The 26,754-nt window shown below is 39.4% G+C and overlaps 1 protein-coding gene across 1 annotated transcript in view; it reads right to left on the reverse strand.

The window, feature by feature from the left end:
• heca (hdc homolog, cell cycle regulator) overlaps positions 1–26,754 on the reverse strand; it is a 74,598-nt gene that overhangs the window by 20,284 nt on the left and 27,560 nt on the right. Inside the window, 1 exon segment of the mRNA XM_017236262.3 lies at positions 26,023–26,119. Coding sequence (XP_017091751.2) covers positions 26,023–26,119 — 97 coding nt within the window.

The raw sequence follows: 26,754 nt of genomic DNA on the forward strand, positions 1-26,754 counted from the left end.
ATTGGGGGGGAGAGAGCGATTATGACACGGCACGATGCCAAAAAGTGCCAGGGGGGGGAGGCTCTAATGCACTAACTGTGCGTAATAACTGTGACAAACGCTTTTGAACTGTTGGTATCTTAAAGATAGATACTATGAAGAACACAGATACCCTGTAATTATATTTTTCAGATTCAAAAGTCATAGAACTAACCTAAGCAAACCTTTAAAATATTATTTTAGTATTAAATGAATAACCCTTTTTTAAACCCAATTCCATCAGAATCTTGAAAATCCCTCTATGTACTCTACAATGTATCTCCTAAGCTCACTTTGGCATTTGTATTTCAGCGATTTTTGGTCGCTTCGGATCAAAAAGGCGCTGAACAAGCATTTTATTTCTATTTAGTTTTTCGCGCGAATTTTAAGTGCAATTTCTTGTCGTTTTTGCAACAATGTTGCTCAACATTTTCTTATCGCCCCAGTGGCATCTTGCCCCCACCATACCTCCATCCCTTTTTCTTTTCCTAGGAAATGCCACAGCGGGGAGGGGGATTTGAAGTTTTTGAGATTTTTTGCAGCCAGATTGCAGCCCGATTGATTGACTGCGTGCCTTTAGAGCCGCAACAAATCAATTTAGTTGGCACAAACTAAGAGGGAGATAGTGGAAGAGTGAGAGGCACGTTGCACATGGCTTGAGGCACACCCACTCCCAACAAGCCCCCCCACTGTCTCCACCACCTTGTGCGATGGCCAAATTAAATGGCCCAACAATTTATTGTCTGCAAATGCAGCGAAAATTGCAAAACATTTTGGCCACTTGCCGCTTTTGGCAGCAGTGGCAACTCGAAAATAGCTAGCGATGATGCACTTGAAATAAAACAAGATAATAAGTAATAGTTATATAATATTTAAGCAGTAATCCTGTTCTAAAATTAATCCATAAATCATGCTTAAATATTAATTTATTTTTGTATAAAAGTTTATAAATATTCAGTAGATTCTTTTTCGCGCTGTGCATTATTGACGCTGAGCGTTGGTGGCGCCTGTCGATGATCGCAAATTTGAAAATTGCCAGTCTACGAAGAGCCCCCTATCCCCCCTCTTCAAAAACCCACCATGTAAACGGTTTTCGTGGCAGTCACCTAAGTGATTTGCTGCAGGATCCCCCCACTCTAACGGAAATGCCTGAGCAGCTCCACCCACACCAGTTGGCTTACATTATAGCTCATGTTACCAATTTCTTTTCTATGCTTCTTGGCCGTCACAAATTGCCGACCATAAAGCTTATAATTCCAATTCCCACTTTGATCTGCTGCCGAAGGTCTTCTACCGGAGTGTGTGACTCCTCCGGATGATATTTATTTTATTAATTTTTTTCTTTATTCAATATCAGTTTTAGGCAGCTGCCCGTTATTAATTAACAGCTGTGCGCTTATTATGCAAATTAGCCACAGATGGGAACCTCAATGTGGGTAACAAAAAAATATATATATTTATTCATATATAAAAGCTGGTTTTGATTCATCGTTTTGTCTGGCAGTCTTTATACTCACGATTGCATGAGAGAGTGGTCTATATATAGGAAGTACATACCTGCAATGAGATAAGAACGAGAAAAAAGGTGATTAATTCAAAACTCTACATATGATAATGAATAGACAGTTCTGTGAAAAATATTATAATACACTGATAAGGTCTTGAAACTGGTTCTTAAGAATACTTTTAAGAAAATGTCAAATTACTACTTTAACGTCTTGACCCACAAAAGCCACATCCCCTTTAAAGGAATGGCCTCTTGGAACGAGTAGACAATTTATTCATCCTTCAGTTACTATCAAGTCTATAATTCAGCATTAAATTATGCAGATTATCCGTTCTGTGTGCCACTTGCCACATGCATCATCCTCGGACAATGTCAACGGTAGTAGCCTATGGCTGCAACTAATGAAGAAATCCCCGCCGCCGCACTCGAATTTATTTCCCAATCAATTTGACAAATGTTCCAAAAGCCTACATGGAGCGATGGCCAGCATAGATATACTAGATGGCCGAAAGCCAACTACCAACAAGCCAACAGTTGGCTTAAAAAGCTAACTTTATACATCCGCGACGGTAGCCGATGCTAGTGGCGGTGGTGTAGGCCTCGTAAAAACATTTTGTGGCCAATTGTTTGTTAGCCAGGCTGTTGCCCCATACAGTGCGAGTCATAAATTTAACGCCACTAAAGGCGATCAGCTGGCCAAACACGGGCAAACATTTTTATGGTCGCCTCATAAATGTCAGTCGATGTCTAAATTAGAACCCAAGGAGAGCCATTTCGAAGGGGGAGTGCTTGGGATAATTTCTCGACATTGACCCATTTGAAGCAAAAAAAAATAAATAAATAAAATAAAAGCATTTTTTAAGGAATTATGCAAATTATTTACTTTAACAGAGACATGAAATAATTATTAATCATCAAGGTGTCTTGTAATTAAATTGCCTTTTCAGCACCAGACCTCATTAAGGTCAAATTACAGTCAAGCCTGGCTTTGTCTGTCCGGCGCCTATAATTATTCAGCCACGCCCCCCTCTGCACATCGCTATAAAACGTGGCAATTAATTTTCTGCCAGACATTTGCAACTTTTCAAGAACAAATGCAAAAACTTAAAGCCGAACATAGCCGTGCTCTGATCTGCTTCGATCTCGAATCACAGTGGGTGTCACATGTCGCCCAAGTCGTGACCAAAGTCAATGCTGCCCCTATAGACTGTTATATGGTGAAGGCCGATAAATGCCCTGCCAAGTAAAGGCATTACTAAGCGATACGGAATCACAGGAATGTGGCAGTAAATAAAGCATTTAATTAGGGGTTGGGTATTTATCTCTTATTTTTACTTATCTTTGTAAGAAATTACATAAAAAACTTAATTAGTTTCAAAGGCATTTAAGCAGGTTTGCTTAAAGACTTTAGAGAGCTAGACTGAAGAATAATATTTCTTTTAATTGTATCTGGGAAAGTATCCCTCGGATTTAAATGAAACTTTTGGTTATTATTCTAGAATCTAGAGATCTGGCACAATATAATATTAAGAGGTCTTTGAAAAATATCAAAATTTAGGTTCTATACTGCTCTATAAGAATACTAGTTCTTTTGATTGTATCTTGGAAAGTATTATTTCAATTTAAATTAAACTTTTGGTGAATATTTTAGAGACCTGGCAGAAAATAATATTAGGAGGTCTTTGTAAAATATCGCAATATATGTAAGTACCACACCGCCCTATAAGACGATTGTATCTTTTGAATGTATCTGGGCACCTATCACTCGAATACAAATGAAACTTTTGGATAACATTCTGTAGACCTTGCAGCACCTAATAATAAGAGGTCTCTGCAGTACTATGCACAATCTCCCAATAAGGAGACTGCCTTCAAGTCTGCCATAAATTCTTTTATAGATTCTTGTCGTGCCACAAACAATTTGCTATTTAAATGATTTCTTTGCATTTGACGTTCATCATTATTGTTTAAGCTTGAGCTTCCATCTAGCTAGCTGGCTGGCTGTCTGTCTCTCGTTTGTTTGCCGCTGTTTGCCTTTGTTATTTATGCATTTTTGTCATGGACACTCTGCTGGCGGGTTGTCGCCATCGCTGCTCGTCGGTCATTACCATGTAAACCTTCGAGAGTAGTTTCAGCTCGCCCCGCTTCAGCTTGAGTCTCGCAAACATTTTTTAATTGATTTTCGCATTTAAATGTTTGGTGTGAAAAGTGATGAAAATGCAATGTTGTCGTCGTTGCTGACAAAAATGGCAAATGCAAATTTGCACAACAGCACGCTGTGAAGGACGATTGGCGTCTGAGTCTGGATCTGAATCTGAGTCTGATTCTGATTTATTCATGAATATGAAATATATATTTGCGGGGGTGATCGGTGAATACTCAGACACAGACGATAATTGATGCTCTGGATAAGTGGAGGCGGGAAAATCACAAACACGAATAAAAAATATGAATTATAATTGGCGGTTAATTATTATATTAAAACAGCAGAGGGTCTAAAAATTCAATAATAATTCTGGGGGGAAAAAGTGCTAATGCTGTAATCTGCACAATCGACACTCATAATTAACACATTTAGCTAATAAGTTGGCGCAGAATAAACAACATTAATCACAGTTTAATGGCGAATTAATCAGACAAAAAACTTTACTTTAGCTATCTCTTTCTCTGGACATTAGTTCATCTCTTTCTCTTACAGACCCACGGCAGCTGACAACTTTTATTGAAAGTTTCCACACACTAGTGTGTTAGTGTTTGTCTATCTTTTATTCCAATAACAATAAAATAAATCTTGGCCAAGAAAAACAGATAAAAACAGCATTAGCTGGCCATAAAGCAGCCCAACTAAGGCAGTCCGTTGGTCGGCCCACTCGTCATGGCTAAAAAGAGGAAAGGGGTATATTGTCAACTGAGGCGACGTCTGGCCAAAGACTGAGAGACAGACTGAAAGTCAGACAAGTGCCAAGTTAATTGCATTAAAACTGAAATAAAAAGCAAAGCTCAGATAGCAGAAATTATGAAGTGCAGCAGCAACAAGCTGGCTTGTGTTGTTGCATCTGTTGATTGAGGCGCATAATCAGTGGGGTAGAGTGGGGTGGGGCTGAAAGGCAGAGCGGCGACAAGCGCATTAAGTTGTTAACAGCAAATATTTGCTTCATTTGCGCTATAATTGCAACAAAAACAACAACAGCTGCAATGCGCAACATCCGGTCAGCAACATCTTCTGTTGCAGCATCTTCTAGGTTTTTATACCCTTGCAGAGGGTATTATAATTTTGGTCAAAAGTGTGCAACGCAGTGAAGGAGACATCTCCGACCCTATAAAGTATATATATTCTTGATCAGGATCACCTCCTGAGTTGATATGAGCATGTCCGTCTGTCCGTCTGTCCGTCTGTCTGTCCGTCTGTCTGTCTGTTTCTACGCGAACTAGTCTCTCAGTTTTAAAGCTATCGTCTTGAAACTTTGCACACACCCTTCTTTCCTTTGCACGCAGTATATAAGTCGGAACGGCCCGGATGGGCCGACTATATCCTATAGCTGCCATATAACTGATTGATCGGAAATGGTATAACTTTGGTGTTTTTAGAGTTAGAGAGTTAAAATTTGACATGAGAGCTATTTTTGGCAAAACATTACGTCATGCCAAATTTCATAAGGATCGGCCGACTATATCCTATAGCTGCCATATAACTGAACGATCGGAAATGACCCAACTTTCGTGTTTTTGAAGTTAGAAAGCTGGAATTTAATACAGATTCTATTTTTAGTCAGTTGATCCAACCTACCAAATTTCCTTAGGATCGGCCGACTATATCCCATAGCTGCCATATAACTGAACGATCGGAAATGGTATTTGGTAGAAATATCAACTTTCGTATTTTTGAAGATAGAAGTTTGGGACTTTTTTTAGATTTTGTATTGTAATAAATTGGATTATATATTCCTATTCCCATAAGGATCGGCCAACTATATCCGATGTTTGCGATATATATCCGGTTTTAACTGCAAGGGTATATAAACTTCGGCTCCGCCCGAAGTTAGCTTTCCTTTCTTGTTTTATTGAGAGATGTGATCATCTTTAACTTGTTGCCAGGTCGATAGATAGATGATGGTAAAAAGCCAAATAAAGACAATAAATAATTACTATATTTAATTTACCACAAAGGTAACTTTAATATTTCAAAGAAATTTAATTAAAATTTTCTCAAGAAATAAGTCTCCTATAGAAGGTTTTATTTTAGTTTTTCTTCTGAATTACTTTCTTAAAAATACCTCAGCTTAATTGCAAATTTCTCCAAGTGCAATTGTCGCTTGCGCAACACATTTGTTTTGCCTTTCTGCCTTTGCTTGCCACATTTTCTTATCTATAAATAGTTGGGCGTGCTGCCAGCGGCTCGGCAGCCAACGCTAGCTGAGCTGCCCACGCCGTGAGCGGTCAATAAACTTCGCGAATCGCGACACATGCAAATTGCAGTCAGCGCAAACAATTAGCAACAGCAGAGCTGCGGCAGCTACAGCGACAGCGACAGAGGCAACAAAAAGTACGAGAGACAGAAAAAGTCCGACCTATCGCACAGTTTTTGCTATTCGGGCAGTCGTCTCGTCAAATGTTGTATTTTTTTATTTTTTTGTTTTGTGAGCAGCTATTATCACAAAACACGAGAGAGGGGCGCGTAACAAATTCATTTTTGTTTGAAAATTGCAACAATCATATAGCAGAATCGAGTAATGGCAAGTTGGAGTTCGAAACTAACTAAATATTATATAAAAAAAAAATAAAATAAAAATATTAATCAAAAAAATCCAATTTAAGCTTTATTTAAACTCCAATTTATAAAGGCCATTTTTGTCCTTTTAAGTTTGAAAATTACAAGGAACTAATAAAATAATGCTATTAACAGCCAGTTTTAGATCAAAATTGACCTAATATTGTTACAAAAAATAAAGCCATCTCTATTTATATTCTTATTAGCTTTTATTTTTGTTTCTTCATGTTTAAATTATTATTATTTTTTTTTTTTTTTAATTTTTCTAGGCCCCTTTTAGCCTTAAAACAGTCACTATGCCTGCTCTATAGCTCACCTCTCCCACTATCTCATGTGTGCATCTATCTATCGCTATCTATCTATCTCTATTGCTCTATCGATAGCCAGGCAGTACATTGCACTCGCTGCTGAGCTCATTGCAGTCAGCTGCAGTCATCGACGTTAGCAGCGGCAGCGCTGCTCTTGGCCGTTCACAGTTGTCTATACGAATAATGCAAAAACAAAAAAAAAACAAAAAAGATAAAAACAAAGTCAAATAAAAACACAAAAAAAAGTGCAACATTCGTCATTGTTGCTGTTGTTGCTTGATTTTGACTAATTGCATTGAGAATGTGTCGCCGTGTAGTTGTTGTTGCAGTTTCTGCTGCTGCTGCTTTTGATGTTGATCTTATTGTTGTTGTTGTTGATTTTTTTTTATGTGCAACATGCCGCTACAATTTGTAATTAGGCGCTGCTTGACTTTTAATGGTTAATGCTGCCTCCCGGTGTTCACATTAATTTGCATTGTTTCATTTTATCTATCTATCTGTTTCAGATGTTTGTTTTTATTTCAATGGCTTTTGTTTTTGTTTTTCGCACAACGGATGTTTGGATGTTTCAGATGTGTTAGAGAGAGAGAGAGCGCGGCGATCTGGCACAGATCCGAAAAATTGTAAATTCGAATACGAGATACAGTATCTGAGATACTTACACCGCTAGCTAATCGAATAGAAATTACTCACTTGATTAATGGTTAACTTTGTTAATGATTCTATTAAGCTTTAAGTAATGAAGTCATCACCTGATCGAAGCTATAATTAAGACATTAATTATAGTATTTTTTTGTACACCTATTTGTATGTCTGACACTGTACTATATCTCATCTGCAGTGATGGCAGGAGATCAGCCGATTCCGATGATTATTCTCGTTCGGTATCTGATCTGCCTGTTGCCTTCGGTTAAGAGTCAATAGCACAAACTATCGTATATATATACATATGTTTGTGCATTGTATATATGCCCAGGTAACCCTCACCCCACCCCCTTTTCAGACCATTTCATTGAATTGGAGCGATGAACTCGCCGGTTGGCTTTTGTAAGCGAATGGGAAATGCTAAAACGCATATTTAAAGGCTGAAAACCAACAATGCTGGCGCTTCTATAGTTCTCCCCAGTTTTTGTATAAAAATATTAGCAACTTATAGCGCTATAGCTCTATAATAATAATAATTATGCTAAGAACTTTTACGACTCAATTAAGTGAAACCCAGAAACATGCAAAAAACAATCATAATTATTGTTATTGTATGGTTTTTAATGGCAAAACAACAACTTAGCCCCATACATTCATACATATGTGTTTGAAAAGTGCATTAAAAACCGAAACGAAGTGGAATGTTTCGCTTTCAGCCCCCAAAATGCAATAGGCACTACTCACCCACGCCCCTGGCCGAAGCGTCGGGAAACTTGAGGTTTTTATGTGCCCCAGACAAGGTTTATGGTTTTGTTTTTCAATCCCCCCCCCGCCCCCTCGACCATTTGAACAACGCATAAGTCACGTCCTGGGCCGGCCAACATAACAAATAGGAGGCTATGCTATATTCAGAGGCAGATCTGATTCGTTGGCGATTATTTATGGTCAGTATTTCAAATTACATACTGGGAAAATATATAAGCGAGTGTACAGTGATATGTACTCCTCCATATCATATAAGTCTGAACAACCTTCAGGGTCTGGGGAATGCCCTCCTTATCGAGACCTCTGCTGGGTATTATAGAAAGTAGGGTAAAACATTTTCTTAAGAAAATGATTAAACAAATTAATACTTTTAATATAGAGCATATACCTCTTCATGTATAGAGTATCTTGAAGCTTCCTGTCACTCCCCCCAGCTCCATAAGATTCAAGTCTCTGATTTACTTTAGCTTAAAAAAGCAATTTACTCGCATTTTTATTACTTATGGTAAATATTGTTGGGGATTTTATGGCACTGGCATCCTTGAGCAGCTCAAGTTGTTGCTGATTGAACCTTATCGGACCCGGACCCGAACCAGAGACCGAGCACACCACCAATAGCAATGAACATCAACAAGTAAGAAATAGCAGCGAAATCCCCTCAAGGAATTTGCAGTTCGTTGCAAATTGGGTCGCCTCATCGACTCGGAAAGAGCTGGACATATGTATATATATATATATATATACAGTATTATATAGACTTGTGTATATATGGTAGAGAGGGAGAGTGATTTCCACACGGTGGGGTAGTAGTACTATATAATACAATAAATTGAACAATGCCATGACGCAATTTGGCTCTATCTCCCGCTATTTTTGTCTGAATTTTTATGCAAATTGAATTGTTAAAACAATAAACACAACAACTGCACACATAACATGGATGGATGATCATTTGCATCTCAATTGAAATTTTAGAATAGGACTACGTGCAACCAACCGAAAAAAAAAATATCAGAGAACTTTAGTAAATCAAAACTTTAATATCTAAAGCCCAGAGGCCCTGAATTTATTTATGAAAGAAATTTCTCATTTTTCCATCTGCAAGCTGGTTATTGGGTTAATGTCTCATTGTCTCCGCAGCTGCAGACGATTCAATTTCAGCGATAAAATAAAATAAAATTATAACAGATACCAACCAACCAACCAGACAAAGCTCGAGAACCTTAAGGTGATTTAACTTCTCTGAGGGGCAGAGACATCAAGACATATGTGTTGTGTCTCAATTGTTTGATTTATATTCACCCAGATCTCGATGTAGAGCTCGATGAAAACAGAGAGAGAAATGAGTTACAACAGCCGGCCATGTAAGAAAAGTATCTGGCAGATATACAGAGACGCCGTAGGGCGCGATCTTCTCGCTGAAGATAGCAGAAAATTAGCTGGAAAAGAGCAGAGGACGTGCTTACACGCGTGTATGTTTCGATGATGACCCAAATCGGATTAAGAGTAGGTCTCATAAAACCAAACAGATACCATTCAACTAACTATGTAACTAATCACCCAAAAAGGGCGCAGCTTGGGCCTATTACGATTCTACATATTAGATAGAAACAGAGATTCTTGGGCGGTAGGGAATTTCTTATAAATTTCGAAATTAATTATGTCACATTATGTAATCTGATCAGCTTCGTTGCGGTTGCCGCTGCCGCTGCCGCTGCTGGTTGTTGTCAACGCGGCCAAAATCGACCCTTTTCAGAAATTTCGGGGGCAAGAAGAGAAGGGAAGGTCCAGACAGATCAATGAACAATGGGAAATGCGAACTGGGATCCGAAAAAAAGGAAAAATAACAACAGCAGAGATTCCAGTTCTTCCAGGTAGGAGAAGGAGGTCGTCTTCTTCTCGATATTTTATCTTCGAGCTATGCACTGAAGATTACAAACCAAGTATTGAAGACAACTATCCTATATTACTATCTTATATTATTTTGTAATTTCCTCAGTGTATTTTCCTTTTGGCAGACACTTCAGAAATCGCATTCAGAGATAGCTTTTGTTTTTTAATCCCGAATCTGAATCCAAAATCAGTGGAAATTTAAGACGACAAACGAATCGAATTTGGGGCAGGTAACGACAGTCCTGGCCATATAATTTGAGGCTGAATTACGAGTTCCCCCCAAAACCTTGGTTATCAGTTTAGTTTGGGAATATGAATTGCAATCCGGGGATCTGGGGGCGTGCATTGTCAATGAGGTGGAGAAATCGGCAAAAGGGGATAATTAAAGGCAATATCATATATAACCCCAGACACAGTAGTTTTTATTGAAATTCGAGATGGAAATCATTCCAATTCCACTTGGGGAAAATACACTCTATAGATCCCTCTAGAGTCCTTAAAACCAATGAAAAGGATTAGGTATCGTTAAGGACATTAAAAAGGATATAATTCGAATTTATGGATAGCAATGATGTAGTCATAACTTCCCTTAATCTGTAAAAAAAAAAAAAGGTTGAAGTATCTTTGTCTTTTCTTCCGTTTGGTTAACCTTTCTAGTGGAAATAACTCACGCTTTTCCGCTTCTAATCCCCCGTCTAATGTTCTCTAAGCCCAAATTATGAGTCCCAGACCCAAACCCTTTCTTTCTATCATTAATCCATTGATAAATCACATTTCCACATTTAAAAAGGTAGATTCTGAATGCAAAAAGAGCTTAAAATTAATTGAAATTGTATCTTTTTTTTTTAATAAAATTGAAGGAAAATATCTCTTAAAGCCATCAAGCGTAATTTGTGCAACTTTTAAGCCATAACCAAACAGCGGGGTATCAGAAGGGGAAAGAGTTGTGATCTGAGACTCCCCTCCAGGGCGAAATAATTCGCTTTTAATTGCATTTTTAGCGCTTCGCAGTGGAAAACTACAATTTCAATGGGCGAGAAACGTTAAAGCCATGGCCGGTTATCGTTGTTTTTGGCCTTTATGCGCTGCAGACTTTGTCTGGCCAATTTAAATCCATTTTGCATTTGCATAAAGCTGTGTGGAGGCTTATTTTGACTGCAACGATTTCTGAACAAAAAAAAAAGGGAAACGAGAACCAAGGAGTCTCCAAGGAAGCAGACCAAGTTGAAATGTTGTCGTTTGTGTCATTTGCATCAGAGAAGCACTACCACCACCGCCAAATGCACTCTATCAACTACTTGCAATCTGTAGGAAGGATGTCCTGGCTTTTTTTCGCCTTTTACCCAGGCATCCTCCAACATCCTTTAGTAACTGGAAAGCAAGTAAAAGAAAAATGTGCAAAAATATGATTATTTGTGGCGATTTATTAGCCGCAATTTAAATTCATAATTTCAAGGAACTTTTCCCCAGAGATGGTTTCAATGCCCAGGAAGAAATATAAAAATTAATTTTTTAGAAAATTGAAAAGCGAGACAAGGCAAGAGGAGACCTAAGAGGGTTGTTCTGAGACTTAACGATATAGACTGAGAAAAAGATAATCCCAGAACGACGTCTGTCTGGTCTGCAAACTGCAGCTTAGTCTCATAATTGGCAGTCCTCGCAAAACTGCACAAGCTGCCGCATCCATAGATTTGCATTCTGTGGCAGGCGTTTGGAATATGCAGCAATTAGCACCACCACTACTTGCAACACTTGCACAGCTTCAGAGAGCAGCTCGTGCCGCAATTAAAAACGAGTTGCCAGCAATTCAAACGTAACAAATTAAAGCAAAACCCAGACAGGATCTGAATGCAACTGCAACCGATTTGCATTCAAAAGGGGTTGCAACCCCTAAGCCCTAATACCCAATCCAGTTTGGAAATTTTTTGGAGAAAAGTTCCACAAAAGATCCTGCCAGCTGGAAAAGACTTTAACTTGATTTGCCGCTTTCTTTGTTTTCGGTTATATTTTGTTCTATTTGATTTTATGATCATCAAGTCCATTGTCAGGCCAACCAGATCCTGACTTCTTCAAGGATATGAATAGATGGAATAGGAGGAACAAAGGAACCCCTTGACGATCGGGGCTGAAGCTGAACCTGCGCAGTTGCGGCAATTGCGTCGTCATCGTCCTTTGGAGAATGCGCAATTGACATCCAAGGAGGGAGGGAGGGAGGAGGTGTTTTGGAAAAGTGCGTAGTTCTGCCGGAGGCATCAAAGTGACAGCTCCATAAAGGACTCGACACCGCAGATAAGCCAAAGGACGAAAAACAATCGAATCGCAGGCGACGCAAATACCAAACGACACTAAGCTGAAGGATTAGAAAAAAAAAACTAAGAACATAAAAAGAGTGGTTTGTTCACCTTTTCAGCTCGAACGAGTTGTGCTAACAAACAGCGGCAATAAAAGCATACAAATTCAGCCATTGTTAGCCATGGCAGCTAATAAAATTTTGCCCTGGCAAGCATAAACAGAAGCTGCATAAAAAAAGGTTGAAGGAAAGGTAACAGGACGAATACACTATACTTTCAAATATAGAAAGGATTTAAGGTTAAGTATAATACTGATTTCTATTAAAGCTCTTCCGATCTTCATAGTATATTATTATAGTTACTTTAGATAACAAATCAAACTACCCAACTAGTTAGAGTATTAAACCCAAAAGACAGACAACACGTCGTATGAGCAATGTCTGCTAAAAGTACCAAATAGAAGAAACTGAAACTGCTAGCTGGTTGGATGGAAACTAATAAAGTTTTTGCCATTCCTGGGGCATGTTGGCCAACTTAATGCAGCGGAACTTTGCCTCGACCATTTCGCCGTGTTTTACAACTCTTTTTCAGTGCAACAACGTGCAACGTGCCACACTCGCCATGTGCAGCGTGTGTTTATTAAGCGCATTTATGCGTTGTAAATAAAAAGCCAAAATTACGCGCGCCCCGGAAATTGCATTTCGCATCAAAAGAAGGTGCACTTTCGAGGTGGCTTCCCCCCCTCGGGGAGAGTGACACCATTTGGTCTATAAAAGTTTTCAATGCCCGCGACGTGCAGTGACTATCCAGAGGTGTCTTCCATCAAACACTGATCCCATGGCTAATTTTACAAGAAAACCAATAAACCAAACCAAACTTCCAACCTAAAAGGGTTCAAAGGTAGTAAGATTTATGATCCAGAACTGAAATTTAAACAAACTCACCCGAGACTACCATCATCATCAAAAAAAAGACTTACCTGCAAGAAAAAAGAAGCGAAAAAAAAACATATGAAATGAATTTCAATTAAAGAGGATTTGCTTGTTTGGTTTGCAAGAGGGAAATTAAAATTTAATTACACTTGTGTCCAGACACAGGCCACAAAAGGTCAGTCGCAAAAAAAAAAAAAGATGAATAAGAACCCGACTCAGTGAAAGTTTTTGCCAGGACTTTCCCCAAACACACACATATACATACTCTTTCATATGTTAGTAGAGCTCGTAACTAACATAAACTCTGCTCCTTTTTTTTTTAAGCATTCCCTTGGAGCGCACATGCAACTGGCAGAATTCTTTGTCTGGACGGGCGTCATAAATATCACATTTGTGGCAGACACACACACATATACATACACATAAAAAGGGAAACTAAAAACTTCTTTTGGCATTGTGTTGCATAGTGCTGGGCGCATTTGCCGCATTTTATGAGGTGCAAATAAAAAAGTTTCCCATAAAAATGGCTATAGACATGTGAACACAACTGAGAAGAGACTACACTTGGGGAAATAGTTTCAAGTCAAAAATAGGACCCTATTTCTTATCATATATATTTTATTTGTTTCAAAAATTTACTTTCCTCACTGTGTAAGTCTAAATGGCAGAAAAATGCATGTCTGGCACTCTGGAGTGTGTCTAACAAGCAATCGGAAACACGCCAAAGGAAGTCTCGCTGAGAAGGTCTCGCCTTCATTCCTGCAACGTCATTTCCGCGGACTTAAGCCGAGAAGCCGAGAAGAGCTTTAATTAATTCGCACAACAAAGAATAAATCGCACGTCAGGCACAGGTGCAATTTATAAATATATCCCTCCTTTCGAAAGCAGTTCTTGAAACAATAATCCTTGACAGAGGAGCAGAGCATTTATTATTGAACTATTCCAGGTCCAAGTCAAGTGAGTTCACTGCTACGTGCCATGGGAACTAAAAAGGCACTCGCGTATGTCAACGACACCCTCCTTATAGAAGCCGAAATTGAAATTGATTTGCAAGCTGATCTCTGGCATATTAAATAAAAATTGGAATCCATTCAGGAGTGGCTTAAAATTAATTCACTGTCTCTAGAAAAACACATGGTGTACTACAGAGAGTGGAGTGGAAGGATGAAATCCCTCAGTTTAATTGGCAAAGTAAACAATAATGTAATTAGGGGGAAACCAAAGTTGGTCTGCAGTTGAGCAGCAAATCGAATAAGTTTCGTTTACATTGGGGATTAGTTGTATTTAGTAGAGGTACCCAGGTGTTCCTTCAACGGAAGTGAGGACGGAGTAGTGAGTACTTTAGTATCTCCCTCTTTAAAAATCGTCAGAGTCTTGTGGGTGGCACTACAAATTTCTTATGCACACAAAACTGACAAAGGAGGGGCTGCGATGGCCAGCCAGTAAGTGAGCACTTGGCGAGTCTATGGCCCAGACACTTGAGTCGGGTCGAGCGGCTATAAAGGTGACAATAACTTAACGAGCAATGAACCTGGTTGTTGTAGCCCCGACGGTCGCCTGTTCTTGATGAGCTTGTTGTTGCTCCCAAAAAACTTGCATTCCTTTATTGAAAAAGTATCCAAGTCCAAGTACAAGTCCGGCAACCGGCGACGCTCGCCGCTCTTGCAAGGAAGTGCCACTAAATTGTGGCAGATAACAACTTAAAGGAATGGCAGGAATGGAAAAACATGCAGAACAGCATGTGGTCAGAGCTGTGGTCTGCTATCCTGCTACCTTTATTCTCCCTAAAACTTGTTCACTTTTTACCCTCCAACCGTTTTTGTTATCTTTGAAGGCAGCGCCGAACTCCTGAGTGTATGCTTTGCTGGCACAACAGTGCGTATGATGAATGGCATACTCCTCCTTGGTTGCCCCTTCGTTTCTGTTGATTTGCACGTGTGAACAGCAGAACAGGAGACAACGAACCCGTATTCCCAAAAATGAGCTGCTGAAATAGCGATTTAAGTGACTGCCGACTCTTGAAGATATTCAGACTGTTGTTGTTTGCCAGATGCCAGGATAAAAGCTCAAAGGCAAACACACATTTTCAGCCAAAATACTCGAAACCAGGAGGAGGGTCTCTCAAGTAGATAGTTACCCTGTGATGGAAACCACAAAGAAACCATCAAATCACCCAGGTTTACAGTCCAACGCCTCCTCGCATTCATTCATTCATTTCCAGTCATTCATGATGGATGCACTTTCAGGTGAGAGCCACAAGCTGCAAATGCATCAAAGTGGAAGACGACGACGTCACTCGAGTGGAAGCAACAACGACAGCGGAAAACTGGTGCTCGTGGAAAGCCCGTGCCACAGGAAAACCCCTCCACCTCAGAGGTGAGCCGGGCCATGGGCCAAAAGTCATTAAAATCGCATAAAAGTGGGCCCAGGAAGAGGTCTAAACACAGCGTCTCTGACATGCTCGGTCACTGGCCACCTGAATGATTAATTGTTCTTCTCATTCTTCATTTAATTTTTTTTTTTCCAACAACTCCAATGACCCCTCTTGTGATTTTAATGCTGCAGTTCGGAATTAAAAAATCATCAAATTCTCGGGCACAATTTTTATAAATGACCGAAAGTGTTTGACAAAATCATTAAATGTTCGTACACTCGCATTAATAATTATTAGCAACCTCCGAAAATGGAATATTTAAATAATAAAGAAATAACGAAAATGCGAGTCTCCCAACTGCGAATGCTTTTTTAATAACTTTTGTGACCGCGAAGCGAAATAAATGATTCAGACTGGAAATGTGAACTGCTCCCAGGCGCTCATTAATTTTCGGAGACAAGAGGAGGAAAAACTGTGTTGAATATCATTGTTCTTTTTCCCCATTTTTTTTTTCTTTTTTCGATTTTGTGTGAAAAATCATTTAAGTCTTTTTTTTTTAAAAACCGCAATGGCAATCCTCGACTGACGTGAACACAAACCATTAATCATCAGCCAATGTAAGAAGCTAAAAAAAAAACCACCTAAAGCTTGTCACAAAAGTTTTGGTTGGAACATATTTATATGCATTACATCCATACACCCCCGGACTTGCAGAAAAAAAAAAAATTGTAAAAACTCTCACTTTCTTTCCCAATGTCAGGCAATTAAATGACTCCCCCTATGACTCACTCACTCACTCGCTGGCTTGCTTTTTTTTCCATTTGCATTTGCAATTTTTCATTAAGCGAAATTAAACTGCAGACATCGAGAGAGAAGTGGTTTGGAGGGGGGGAAGTGCAAATAAAACGCAAACATTGAAAAATGAAAACTCAAATACAAAAAACAGAAAACAGAAAATTGCCAACCAGCCAGAGGAGCAAAAACTTGACATTAATCATTACAAGCGCAGACAAAGACCAGGCTAGCTGAAGGGAGAGAAGATATAGATTGTCGCGTGTGTAGTTTTTTTTTATATATATATACATATATCTTTTTTTTTCCTGATGAGCATATGGCTGGGTTAGAGCAGGGAGTAGAGGGATGTAGATGATTTGCAGTTGAAAGAGCTATTAGGGTGACGCCAGGAATCATATAACCCTAACAAGGGAAGAAATAGGAGAAATCATATAGTTTATTAAGCTTATCAAGTGGTATTATTATATCCTTAGATATAAATTGCTAACTAATTGTTAATTAATTTTAAGAAATTAAATATCAAGCGTATTAATTTTCCTAAATTATAAGATCGAACCTCAATCTAATATACAGATTAATATGTAGATTAATAAGCATATCCTGCTTTCTATTTTATATCTTCATTAGAACATTCCTTATAAAGATATACCAAAGATTTCCTTGAGAATTCCTTGCCAAGATTGCCTGAAAAGCCAACCAACAAAAAAAAAAAAATATTATTCATGGGTCAGACCCAGTCGAAACTCATTGGGAATTCCGGAGGCCCCACTGCTCATCCTCCATTATTTCACTTTTGGCCGTGATGTTAAGCGCCGCAATTCCAACGCCATAAAGTATGCCATAAAAAGCCAAGTATTTCAAAAATAGACAAGGATAGGCCCAAATGGGCGGCACCACGCCCCCCATGGCGGCACGCCATTAGTCGCCACATTAGTCACGGGGGATTTTCGGAGGCGCCCGGCGCCCACAGCTCACCACATCGGCTTACGACCGAAAACTTTCTCAATTTTCTCAGGGAACCCTAGCGATGAAAATATGCAAGAAGGCATCAGGCGCAGGCAGTCAGGCTGTTGTCTCTACACGGCTGGCTGCAAAGGACATTAAACCCGAGTGGGGTTTTCCTTAGGTTCGAGGATAAGTGGGCGACGAGAGGTTCCTTGACGCAGGCGCTCACCATCACATAGGCATCGAAGCTCCTAGTCGGAGTCGGGAGCTTTTCGCAGCCGAGAGAGGCCGAGGCCGAAGCCGGCCGGCTTTTCTCTCTCTCGGCTTTTCATCTCACGGCCATGGCCGTGACAATGGCCCTGGCCGTGAAGTGCCGCCTCCCTAAACGCCTCCTTCCCTCTATTATACACTGAATGGTTGTCCTTGCACTTGCCCTTGCGTAGGCGCAGCCAGAAGGACTCTGGCATGATGTCCCTGTACCTTCAGTCCCTCCTATCCCTCCGCCCCTATGGTTCAGTTTCTTTTCATGTTCAACCTCGGGCTGTTTTCGAGGGAAAAAAGGAAACCATAGAGGGAAAGTTGGTAGGGGCTTGGATTTATAAAGTGAGAGGAAAAATTAGAAACTTAGTTTAGTTATTTATTTTAATTGAAATTACATTTTTTTTTTTTTTTGAAAAAACTAACTATCTTTATTTATATCTTATATCCTCATTAAAAAATTCCCTATGAAGAAATGCCTAATAATTGCTGCCTAAGATGCCTAATTTATTCATATTTATTCATTTTTATTCATGTTAATTCATTTTTATTCAGGTTTATATCTTTTTATTCATTTTTATTCATTCATTTTATTCATTTTTATTCAAATCTCATCCAGTTTAATTATCTTAGAACTTCTTTTAAAATATCTCCCAGTGTAAACAGGCTCCACTTGTAAATGTTAATAAACCGAGGCGTGCGCAGGCCTATTCCTTGCCGCCTGCTTCCCCGATTGCGGGCTTTGCCGGGTGCTTTGACCTTGTCCTTGCACCTATCTCTCGCCCGCCCTCGCTCCCCTACCCGGCCACGCCTCCTTCCGCCTCCTGGGGGAGTTATTTGGAAAATGTGCGGCACGCAGACTTTCTGACCCCCGTGCCGAAAAACCGAGTCTGACGCACTTATATATTATTCAAGGCGAAGGTCGAACCGAAAGAATGGGGGTCTTTTTTGGGGGGAGGTGAGTCTGGCTTCTATATGCGTGGGAAAATCTGTGTCCTGGAAGAAAGGGCAGCAGCGGCAGTGGCAGCAGCAGCTTTAAGTGGGATTTTATGGCATTTCGCTGTAGACACAATTTAATATCGGAGGGAAATAAAAAAATACGTTAAGGTGTCTGAACCTGCAGACAATAAATAGCCGGGGTCCTGGGCAATAAAAGTTGATATTCCTTTGCCGCCGCCCCCTCCGCTTCTCCTCAAATATTTGATATTTAAATTTGGAATTTTTTGGTAAGAAGAGGGAGAAGAATGGAGCTTTGTCATAAAATTGATTGGTTTGCTGCTTCTTTCCATTTTTCGGGTTCAAAGCGCATTTCCAGCTCGATTTTTTTTTCCTTGCTTTTTTTTTTGAGACTGACAGGTGTTGGAACTGCTCAACGAACCGAAGTACTAAATAAAATAACAACAACAGCAACAACAATTGCTCAATTGAACGAGGTCAGTGGCTGGACGAAAGCCAAAAGATAAAAACTGAAAAGGAAAAGGGAAGTGGAAGTGGAAGTAGAAGTGGCAGTGAAGGAAGTGGCCAGGGGAAATGGAGTTCAAAGCTGCCACTGCCACTGCCACTGCAGCTGCTGTTATTAAAAAGTTTTCGCCTAATTGGCAACTTTGTAGACAGACGCCCGAAAACCGCCAAGAGAAGCATAAAAATTTAACCAAAAAATTGAAAAAGTCAACAGCAAAGTTATGGTCAAAAGAAAGGACCAGCTACTGATACCCTTTTTCTGAAGTATTTGTGGAAAGTAAAAGGTTTAATTAGTGATTCTGTTTGGAATATTTGAATATTACAATATTTATTCAAACTTTATCATTTTATTGTTGATTTTTTAAGGTTATTCATTTTTGTGGAAGTTTATTTATGTTTCTAGTTCATTCTGGTTCATTTTTGTCATTACGGTTCATCCTTATTCATTCTTGTTCATTTCTGTTCACAATTGTTCCATTTTAGTTGATTTTTGTTTCAATTCTGGTTTATTTTTAATCATTCTATCTCATCCTTGTTCATTTTGGTTCATTTTTGTTCATTTTTGTTTAAATATTGTTCATTTTTATTGAACAAAATAAAAACTGGAATTTATCTTTTAGTTAGAAGGACTTTTCGTTAAAATCTTGGCAACCACATCCTAAGTATCACAAAAACCCCCACAAAAAGGAAATCGAAATGTTACCCCAAAAAAGGAGAACAAAATCAAGGATGCATCTGCAGCAAGTTCACTTCGGTAATAGCCAACATAAAGTGAGCTTAAGAACCGTTATGACTGCAACACTGCGAAATGTTGCAAGGACGGGAAGGCAAGCGAAAGAATAGCAAACTTGTTCTCTCTTTGATTTTATGGCCAGAAATTGGTAATTTCAACGCTCATCGGATAAACCGAGATGAGGCGAACAACGATAATGATGTTGTCCCTGTCGTGTTGCATAGGAATTGGCAATAAAAAGCATTGGCCCGGCTCAGAGAAGCTCAGCAATATCGTTCGATTATTTCGCCATAAGCCAGAGTTACTTAAGGATCATTGATGGGATATATATTTTTGTCAAAAAATTAGCAATGATTTCTACCCTTCACCTGCTTAAGCTGAGACTTGAGGACGCTGCTGTACTTCTACTGCAATTTTCAAGTATAATTAACATTTTCTTTTGTTTATGCAGCAAGTGGCCTTGTTGTTTTTGTTATTGTTATGCTACTGCCAAAAAAAGCATTAAAATTAATTATTTGCAAGCTAAACAAATTAAGCAATTTATTTTCATTAACGCAAATAAAAGTAAAGACATTCAGTGTTAGCCCTCAAGCGTAACCACGCCCCTCCCAAAGTACTATATAGTACTATATGTAAACAAATATTAAAGTCGAGGAAAATTTTAATTGAATTTTGCGCTCCCCATATGCTGACATTCCAGCGAGAAAAACCAGCCAACAATTAAGAGAAAAATGTAGCATAAATCAAAGTCAAACGGGCATCGAACATGGAACATTAAAACCCCCAACGAGGACAAAACTAAACTAATGCCGAACTAAGGAGATTTATGGACCCGAATAGGCAGAGAGAGGGTGACGAGGCTTGTGATGTAGGTGTCTCGTTGTAGTCTGGCCACTTGAGGGTGGAGAGTATGTGTTGTTAGAGGAATTATGTCATCGACCAGCACTGAAATCGATTCAATTAAAATGTTTTCTTATTTTTTTTTTCTTTCGGCCAGAGAGGGGATTTCAATCTGGGGCCTGCCATTGGACGAATTACAATAATTTTCAATAAGCTCGGGTCCCGGGCAGTTGATTGATATTCCACTGTAGATGGGACGTAGACTTGCAGTTCGTTGTCTTGGGACTCTGACACTTGAATACTTGATGATGATAATGATGATTGCATGGTGATCATTGTCATTAGCATCGGCCAAACGGACATTATGTCAGTCAACCAGCTGTCATAGTTGTCTGTCTGTCGAGTTCCCGGCAAACAATCCCCGAAATTCACTCAAACAAATGAAATAAAAATAAAATAAAATAATGTACATATAAATTACATTTCCAGACTGCACCTCCATCCTCACTTTACCTTATTTTCGTCTTTCATGGGATACCCCCTCCGTTTTTTCAGTGGCAGTCATTTGGCCAATTTCTCTCTTCAAGGCAAATGAAGCGTTAAAAACAAAAAAAAAAAAAAATTGCAAACCGTTGCGGTTCAGTGGCTCACGGCAGCTGCAACCCGGCCACTGCCACTGCAACTGCAACGAAAATGCTTCCAGGCCGAACCTTAAAAATTTCAATTAACTTTCGAGACAGAAAACAATGCCAATGAAATGCGGGAAATTGCAGGAAAAAAAGAGTGTTATAAATAAAATAAAATATATAATAATGCATTTTTAAAAGATTATTTAACCTTAATTATTAATTCAATTATTATCTGCCATTAAATACATTGAACTCCACTCGCTTTTGGAGTCACAAGTCATCGTGTAAGTTGAGCCAGCACTGTATTGAAATGTCAGATCGTATCGACCTTGCTGCACTTTAAAATATTTTCAATTTTTATGTTTCCAAAGGCCTCGAATCTCCGCCACCTCCTCAATTAAATATATATTGAGACTTTTCAGGCCCAGCACATGTCTCTTTCGATGTATTTGTACAATATTTCGTGTGTGCGCGCGATAAATCTAAATGAAATCATAAAATTCGAGACGAGACAACGTCGAAGTGAAGCTTATTTTGTGGGTGTGAGATTAACTCAACCGAGTAGCCCAAAAGTTGGAAGGGGGTTCCTAAAAAAGAGAACAATCCCAAAAACAAAACAACCTATTCTGACTGGTGATTTTCTCACTCGGGCTTTATTGTTGCCTTTGTTAAGATTGTAAACAAATGCTTAATTGTCAAATGCAAATGACTCTGATATGTGTGAGAGGGGGGCCAGTAGTATTGATGTTGGTTAGGTAGGTAGGTGGGCAGACTTTGAAGTGTTTGTGCCATTTTTTTTAGGTTAAATAAATGTGAGTGAGTGTACGATGGTGTGTGCTCGTTAACATCACAAGTCAATGCATTTTAAATTTGTTTAATGCGCGCCTTTTTTTTGCATTTGCGGTTGTAATTATCGCGCGTCCAACCGAAAATCACCCAAGGAGGTGAGTCAGTGGCGAATTACGACATTTACAATTGTTTTGGATTTTACTTTCAAAAAGAGTAAATACTCCGTAGCAGATGAAGGACAAGTCACAAGAGTCACTCTTAACCTCACCTGTCCTGCCCTTTACGGGAGGCACAAGTTCAACAACATTTCAATGTCGGTCGCTGGGTCCTTGCAGTCCCTTTCAATCATTCTCAATGTCTGTTGTCAGTACATGTCCTCGTCTCCGTCTGTCTCTCTATCTGGCCCTCTGTCAGGACTACGGCGCCGACATTATCCTGCGCCGGTAGAGTCTGTCTCAGCCAGGCGGCGGCAAACTTAACGACGGGAAATACCAAAATCACCTACCAAAGCCACAGAGGAGAAAGGGAAAGGTGCCTCCTCCTAAGCCGCCGCAGCTATAAGTTGATGAGAAAATTGAAATTAAATTTTCCCCACAAACTGTCATTCAAAAAAGGACACCAGCCTTGAGGTTAACAAACCGTATTTCTGTTTTTAGAGAAAAACAAGCTACTATTGTGGTTTAAATGCAAGTGAAATATTTCTTATTAAAATTCCTAATTTTCCTTAAAGTTTGGCACTTATCTATGTACTTGCTTATGAGATTTGTTTTTTTGCCACTGCCTCGAAGGCATTTAATTAAGCAGAACCGCCTCGAAGGCGAGAAGAGGAAGCCGACAAACATAATTATTCATTCTCATTGTGGCACTTGGAGGAGGCACTTGAGCAAATTTCGTGCAATTTGCACCACGCAGAAGTGCAGAAATTGAAATAAATGGATGATAAGCATAAGGGGTCGTCGCCGTTCGACTGGTGACTTGAGGGTGGTGTGGCATGAAGTAGGAGGCAGGCATGCTGTAGTACTCAATGCAGCAATGCAAACACAACTGCAACAGCAGCAGCTCAGCGGTGTCTGCAACATGTTGCCATGACAATGACTGTCGACTGTTGGCGCCGTCTGGCAAAAGCACAAATATACAAACAACCCAAACTCTATATAGGTACAAGTATATATACAAGATAGTAAGATGCTATAAGTACACAGAGGGACAGACACACCACAATGCATATCAAATGCTTAAATGACAACAGCAACATCGCCTCCTGTCCGTCCTGGGAGTACTCCACCTTTTCTTTGGAGGAGAGACAGTTACAATAAATGTCATGTTTAAGGCAGTCAAGCGACGCACATCAGTCCAGACTCCCAGCCAAACTCCATCAGCAACATCCGCGCACAACAGCAGCAGCAACAATAGCAGCAGCAGCCCAACTTTGACAAACATGCCCCGAAGCAATTCCACTTTGGTATCGTACCGGAGTGTACCTGAGTGGGCGTAGACATGTCTGAGAGTACGAGAACTTTTGCATAAATTTGCTGGCTTTAACAAGAATTTAATTCCAATCGCATTCTGCACTGCCACTGCCAGCCAAGTTTACATTTTTTTCCTACCATATGCCAAACATTTTTTTTCTCAGCCCGGGTTTTTTGTCGCTTGCCTTCATAGACTGCATAAATTTTGGGCCTGTCCGGTGGCGCCCATCAACGGAATTTTTGTCTTTTGCCATTTTTGTCGGAATTCAGCTCAAAATTCAGCTGACACTTTGAAAAGACACAGAGAGGTCTCTTGGCAACGAGAATGTGCAGCCATCAATCCAGTAGAAGTGTCGACACTCTAGAGTACAGAGAGTCCATATGGAGGGCTATATAGGACTTTAAAGTCTGTTACTAAAGACTCCAACTAATAGCCACCAAAATATTATTTATTTCTATTCAAATTTCAGAATTTGAAATGGCGATTTCGAGGCAGACACATGTGGCAGGGCTCATCAATCATTTATATAAAAAAAAAACTTATTTTCTTGCTTAAAGTTTGCTCTGCAAAAGAATTCGTTTCGCCAGAGACAAAGATTGATTGGCATATTAAAATCGCGCATAAAAAAAAATATACGTATATGAAAATGAACATTTAACAGAGCAGATCTCAAAAACTGAATCATCTCCGAGACACACCCCTACAAGAGAAGGATTAAGGAAGAGCTGAAACAATTAGCAGATGTGCGGATTGGGTCCGATTTTGAAGTTCAATCCCCGGCGCGCTCTGTTAATTATAATTATAGCTGCTTAAAACTGTCCATAGCCTCGGGCTCTCGTTGTTTTTTTTGACGCAAATCCCTTGACGGCCAAAATGTCGACAGCTGATTGGAGAGGTTAACCCTCGGAGTCTATGATATGCTGATTAAAAAATCAGCGAGGCGGCAGCGAAGGAGTGTAACAACCCTTTCGGGAATATCATCGTCGAGTGCCAGCAAATTGCTGGATGATTAACAAGTTGACTTGTATTAATTATGACGAGCTGCTCGAAACCGGTTTCTTTTCTTCGATTGTTGTGCTTTGGGCTTAAGTCCTTCGGGCAAACATTTAAATCCTTCTCCCAGAAACTTGTCTAATCCCGAAAAAGTTGTTGGCCCTGCAACTTTTCCTTTTTTTCGGGCGCTTTTCCCTTCTTTCATTTTCGTTTCAATTCTTTAAACCGAAAAATCCTAGACAGTTTATGCTCAGTGAGCCCGATTCTGGGGTTGCATGGCATTTTGAATGGCATTAAATATTTATAAATTCAATACAAAATGCAATTCGGAATGCATGCCAAAAAAACGAGAATACAAGGGGATTCTACAGCAACAACAGCAGATTGAATTGTAAAGTTTTTAAAAGCAATTCGCTCCCAGACAAAGCTTTTTTTGGCCAAAAGGGAATCCCGAGAGCAGCTGCAGCAGATACAGATACAGAGATACATTCGCCAGATACAATTTTGTCTACGCAAAACATATTCAAGGCAGGAGGAGGAGCTTGGGAGCCAAAGCCAGAGGAGACAGGTATGCTTTCTCCACTTATCTCGTATGCAATTGTTATCCTGCGAGAACTCCTTTCCACTCTGTCTGTGGCTGCTTATGAAATATTCAAGGCGCACTCCAAGGATTTCTGGCGAATTTCTGCATCTCTCGGATGCGGTGGCGTATGATGATTTCATGAGCTCTGCTGCCCACCAAAAGGATGGTAGGTAGACCTGGCCAGCAAACCGCAAATGGCAAAGTTTGCCTTGGAGGCCCGCTAATTGCCACTTGAAACAATCCCCGATGAACTCGAATCGGTTCAATAGCCGCCTCGAATCTCGCCTCAACCGCAAACCCAATCATATCAATCGTAACCACTGGAGCATAATCCATAACAATGTGGTGCAGTTCGAAGGGCTTAAGAAGGCATATAATACACAGGAAGATATATTCCCAAAAAAAACTAGTTACAAGTGGAAATTTAAGAGTGTTTCTATAATTTAAAATTAATTAATATTATTGACTTTAAAGGGTATTATTTTTTTCATACTCATAGGTCTCAACTTCACCCACAAGTGTAAACAAAAAACCCGAAACCTTCAAAACCCCAAAGACTTTTTCCTCTTGATTGGTTTTCAATGCACTCATTCACAATTGAAGATAAAGTACACTGAAAGAAATTACTTAAAAGAAATACTTTCAAAGGCCAAGAATAACCACTCTTGTATTTGTTTCTTTCAGTATCATAGATTATTTTTCCGAGCCACTCTCATGTGACTTGAAAATAGCTTAGACAATGCATTCATGGCTGGGCTCTTCCACAGAATTGAGACTTAAGTCAGCAGCCTCCGAAAAACAGCTGGAAATTATTTAATTCAAGACCCTCAAGACATATCCAGTTGCCAGTTTGCCAAGTCAGATGGATTTTTTGTTTGCCTTTCCTTCCCAGAAATCATAGCCAAGCAATTTTCTCAATGAATGGTCTACGAGTTATGTTTATATGGAAAATATTTATCCATTTTGTTTTTTATTCAAGAAAACTAAGCTATATATTTTTTGAGATTTTCTTTTCAATAACTTACCTTGACTTGATAAGAATTTAAACGCGTCTTTGGCAGCAAGTTGAATGAAGAAAAGTCCAGGCGACGTGAGAAGATCCCATTGCAACCAGATGTGGAGCTGAAAAAAAATGGATAGAAAAATAAAAACCACACGATAAGCACAATGCAGCTATAGAAGTATAGTCTAAATAAAAAAATGTAAATTCTATGACAGCTTGCAAATTGCAAAATATGACAAGCGAGCGGAAATTCCTCGAGACTGGAGACTCGAGAGCTCGAATTCGCATTCAAGCCGGATGACTGGTGATAAGGATTTCCCCCCCAAAGGGCTGGCTTCTAAAATAAATATAAAAATATTGGCTCAGAGCCACGTAGAAAACTGACTAATCGAACAAATACATATGTAGATATAGAAATAAATATTTTTATTACGTGACTTTTAAGTTTTCTTCGATGGCCGAAGAAAAATGTTTCAGCTGCTTTCTGTTTTTGTTTTCTGAACAATTTTTAAGATTGTTTCTTGTTCTGACGTCATTGGTCAAATAAAAACAAAAACACAAGTTGCTTAAAAGCCTTAAAAGCTTAAGAAAAATAAAACAATTCCCTACAGACCTACAGCACGGGTTGCAAAATAATATTTCGTCATTTTATTTTTAAAGCTTGTTACTGCCTACAGGCTACAAGCAAATAAAGTTATCAACAATGACCAATAAAAAAAAATAAAATATAAAAATAAAGCAAATAAAAATTGCT

Source organism: Drosophila bipectinata, chromosome 3R (assembly GCF_030179905.1).
Source record: "Drosophila bipectinata strain 14024-0381.07 chromosome 3R, DbipHiC1v2, whole genome shotgun sequence".
NCBI classification, from domain to species: domain Eukaryota; kingdom Metazoa; phylum Arthropoda; class Insecta; order Diptera; family Drosophilidae; genus Drosophila; species Drosophila bipectinata.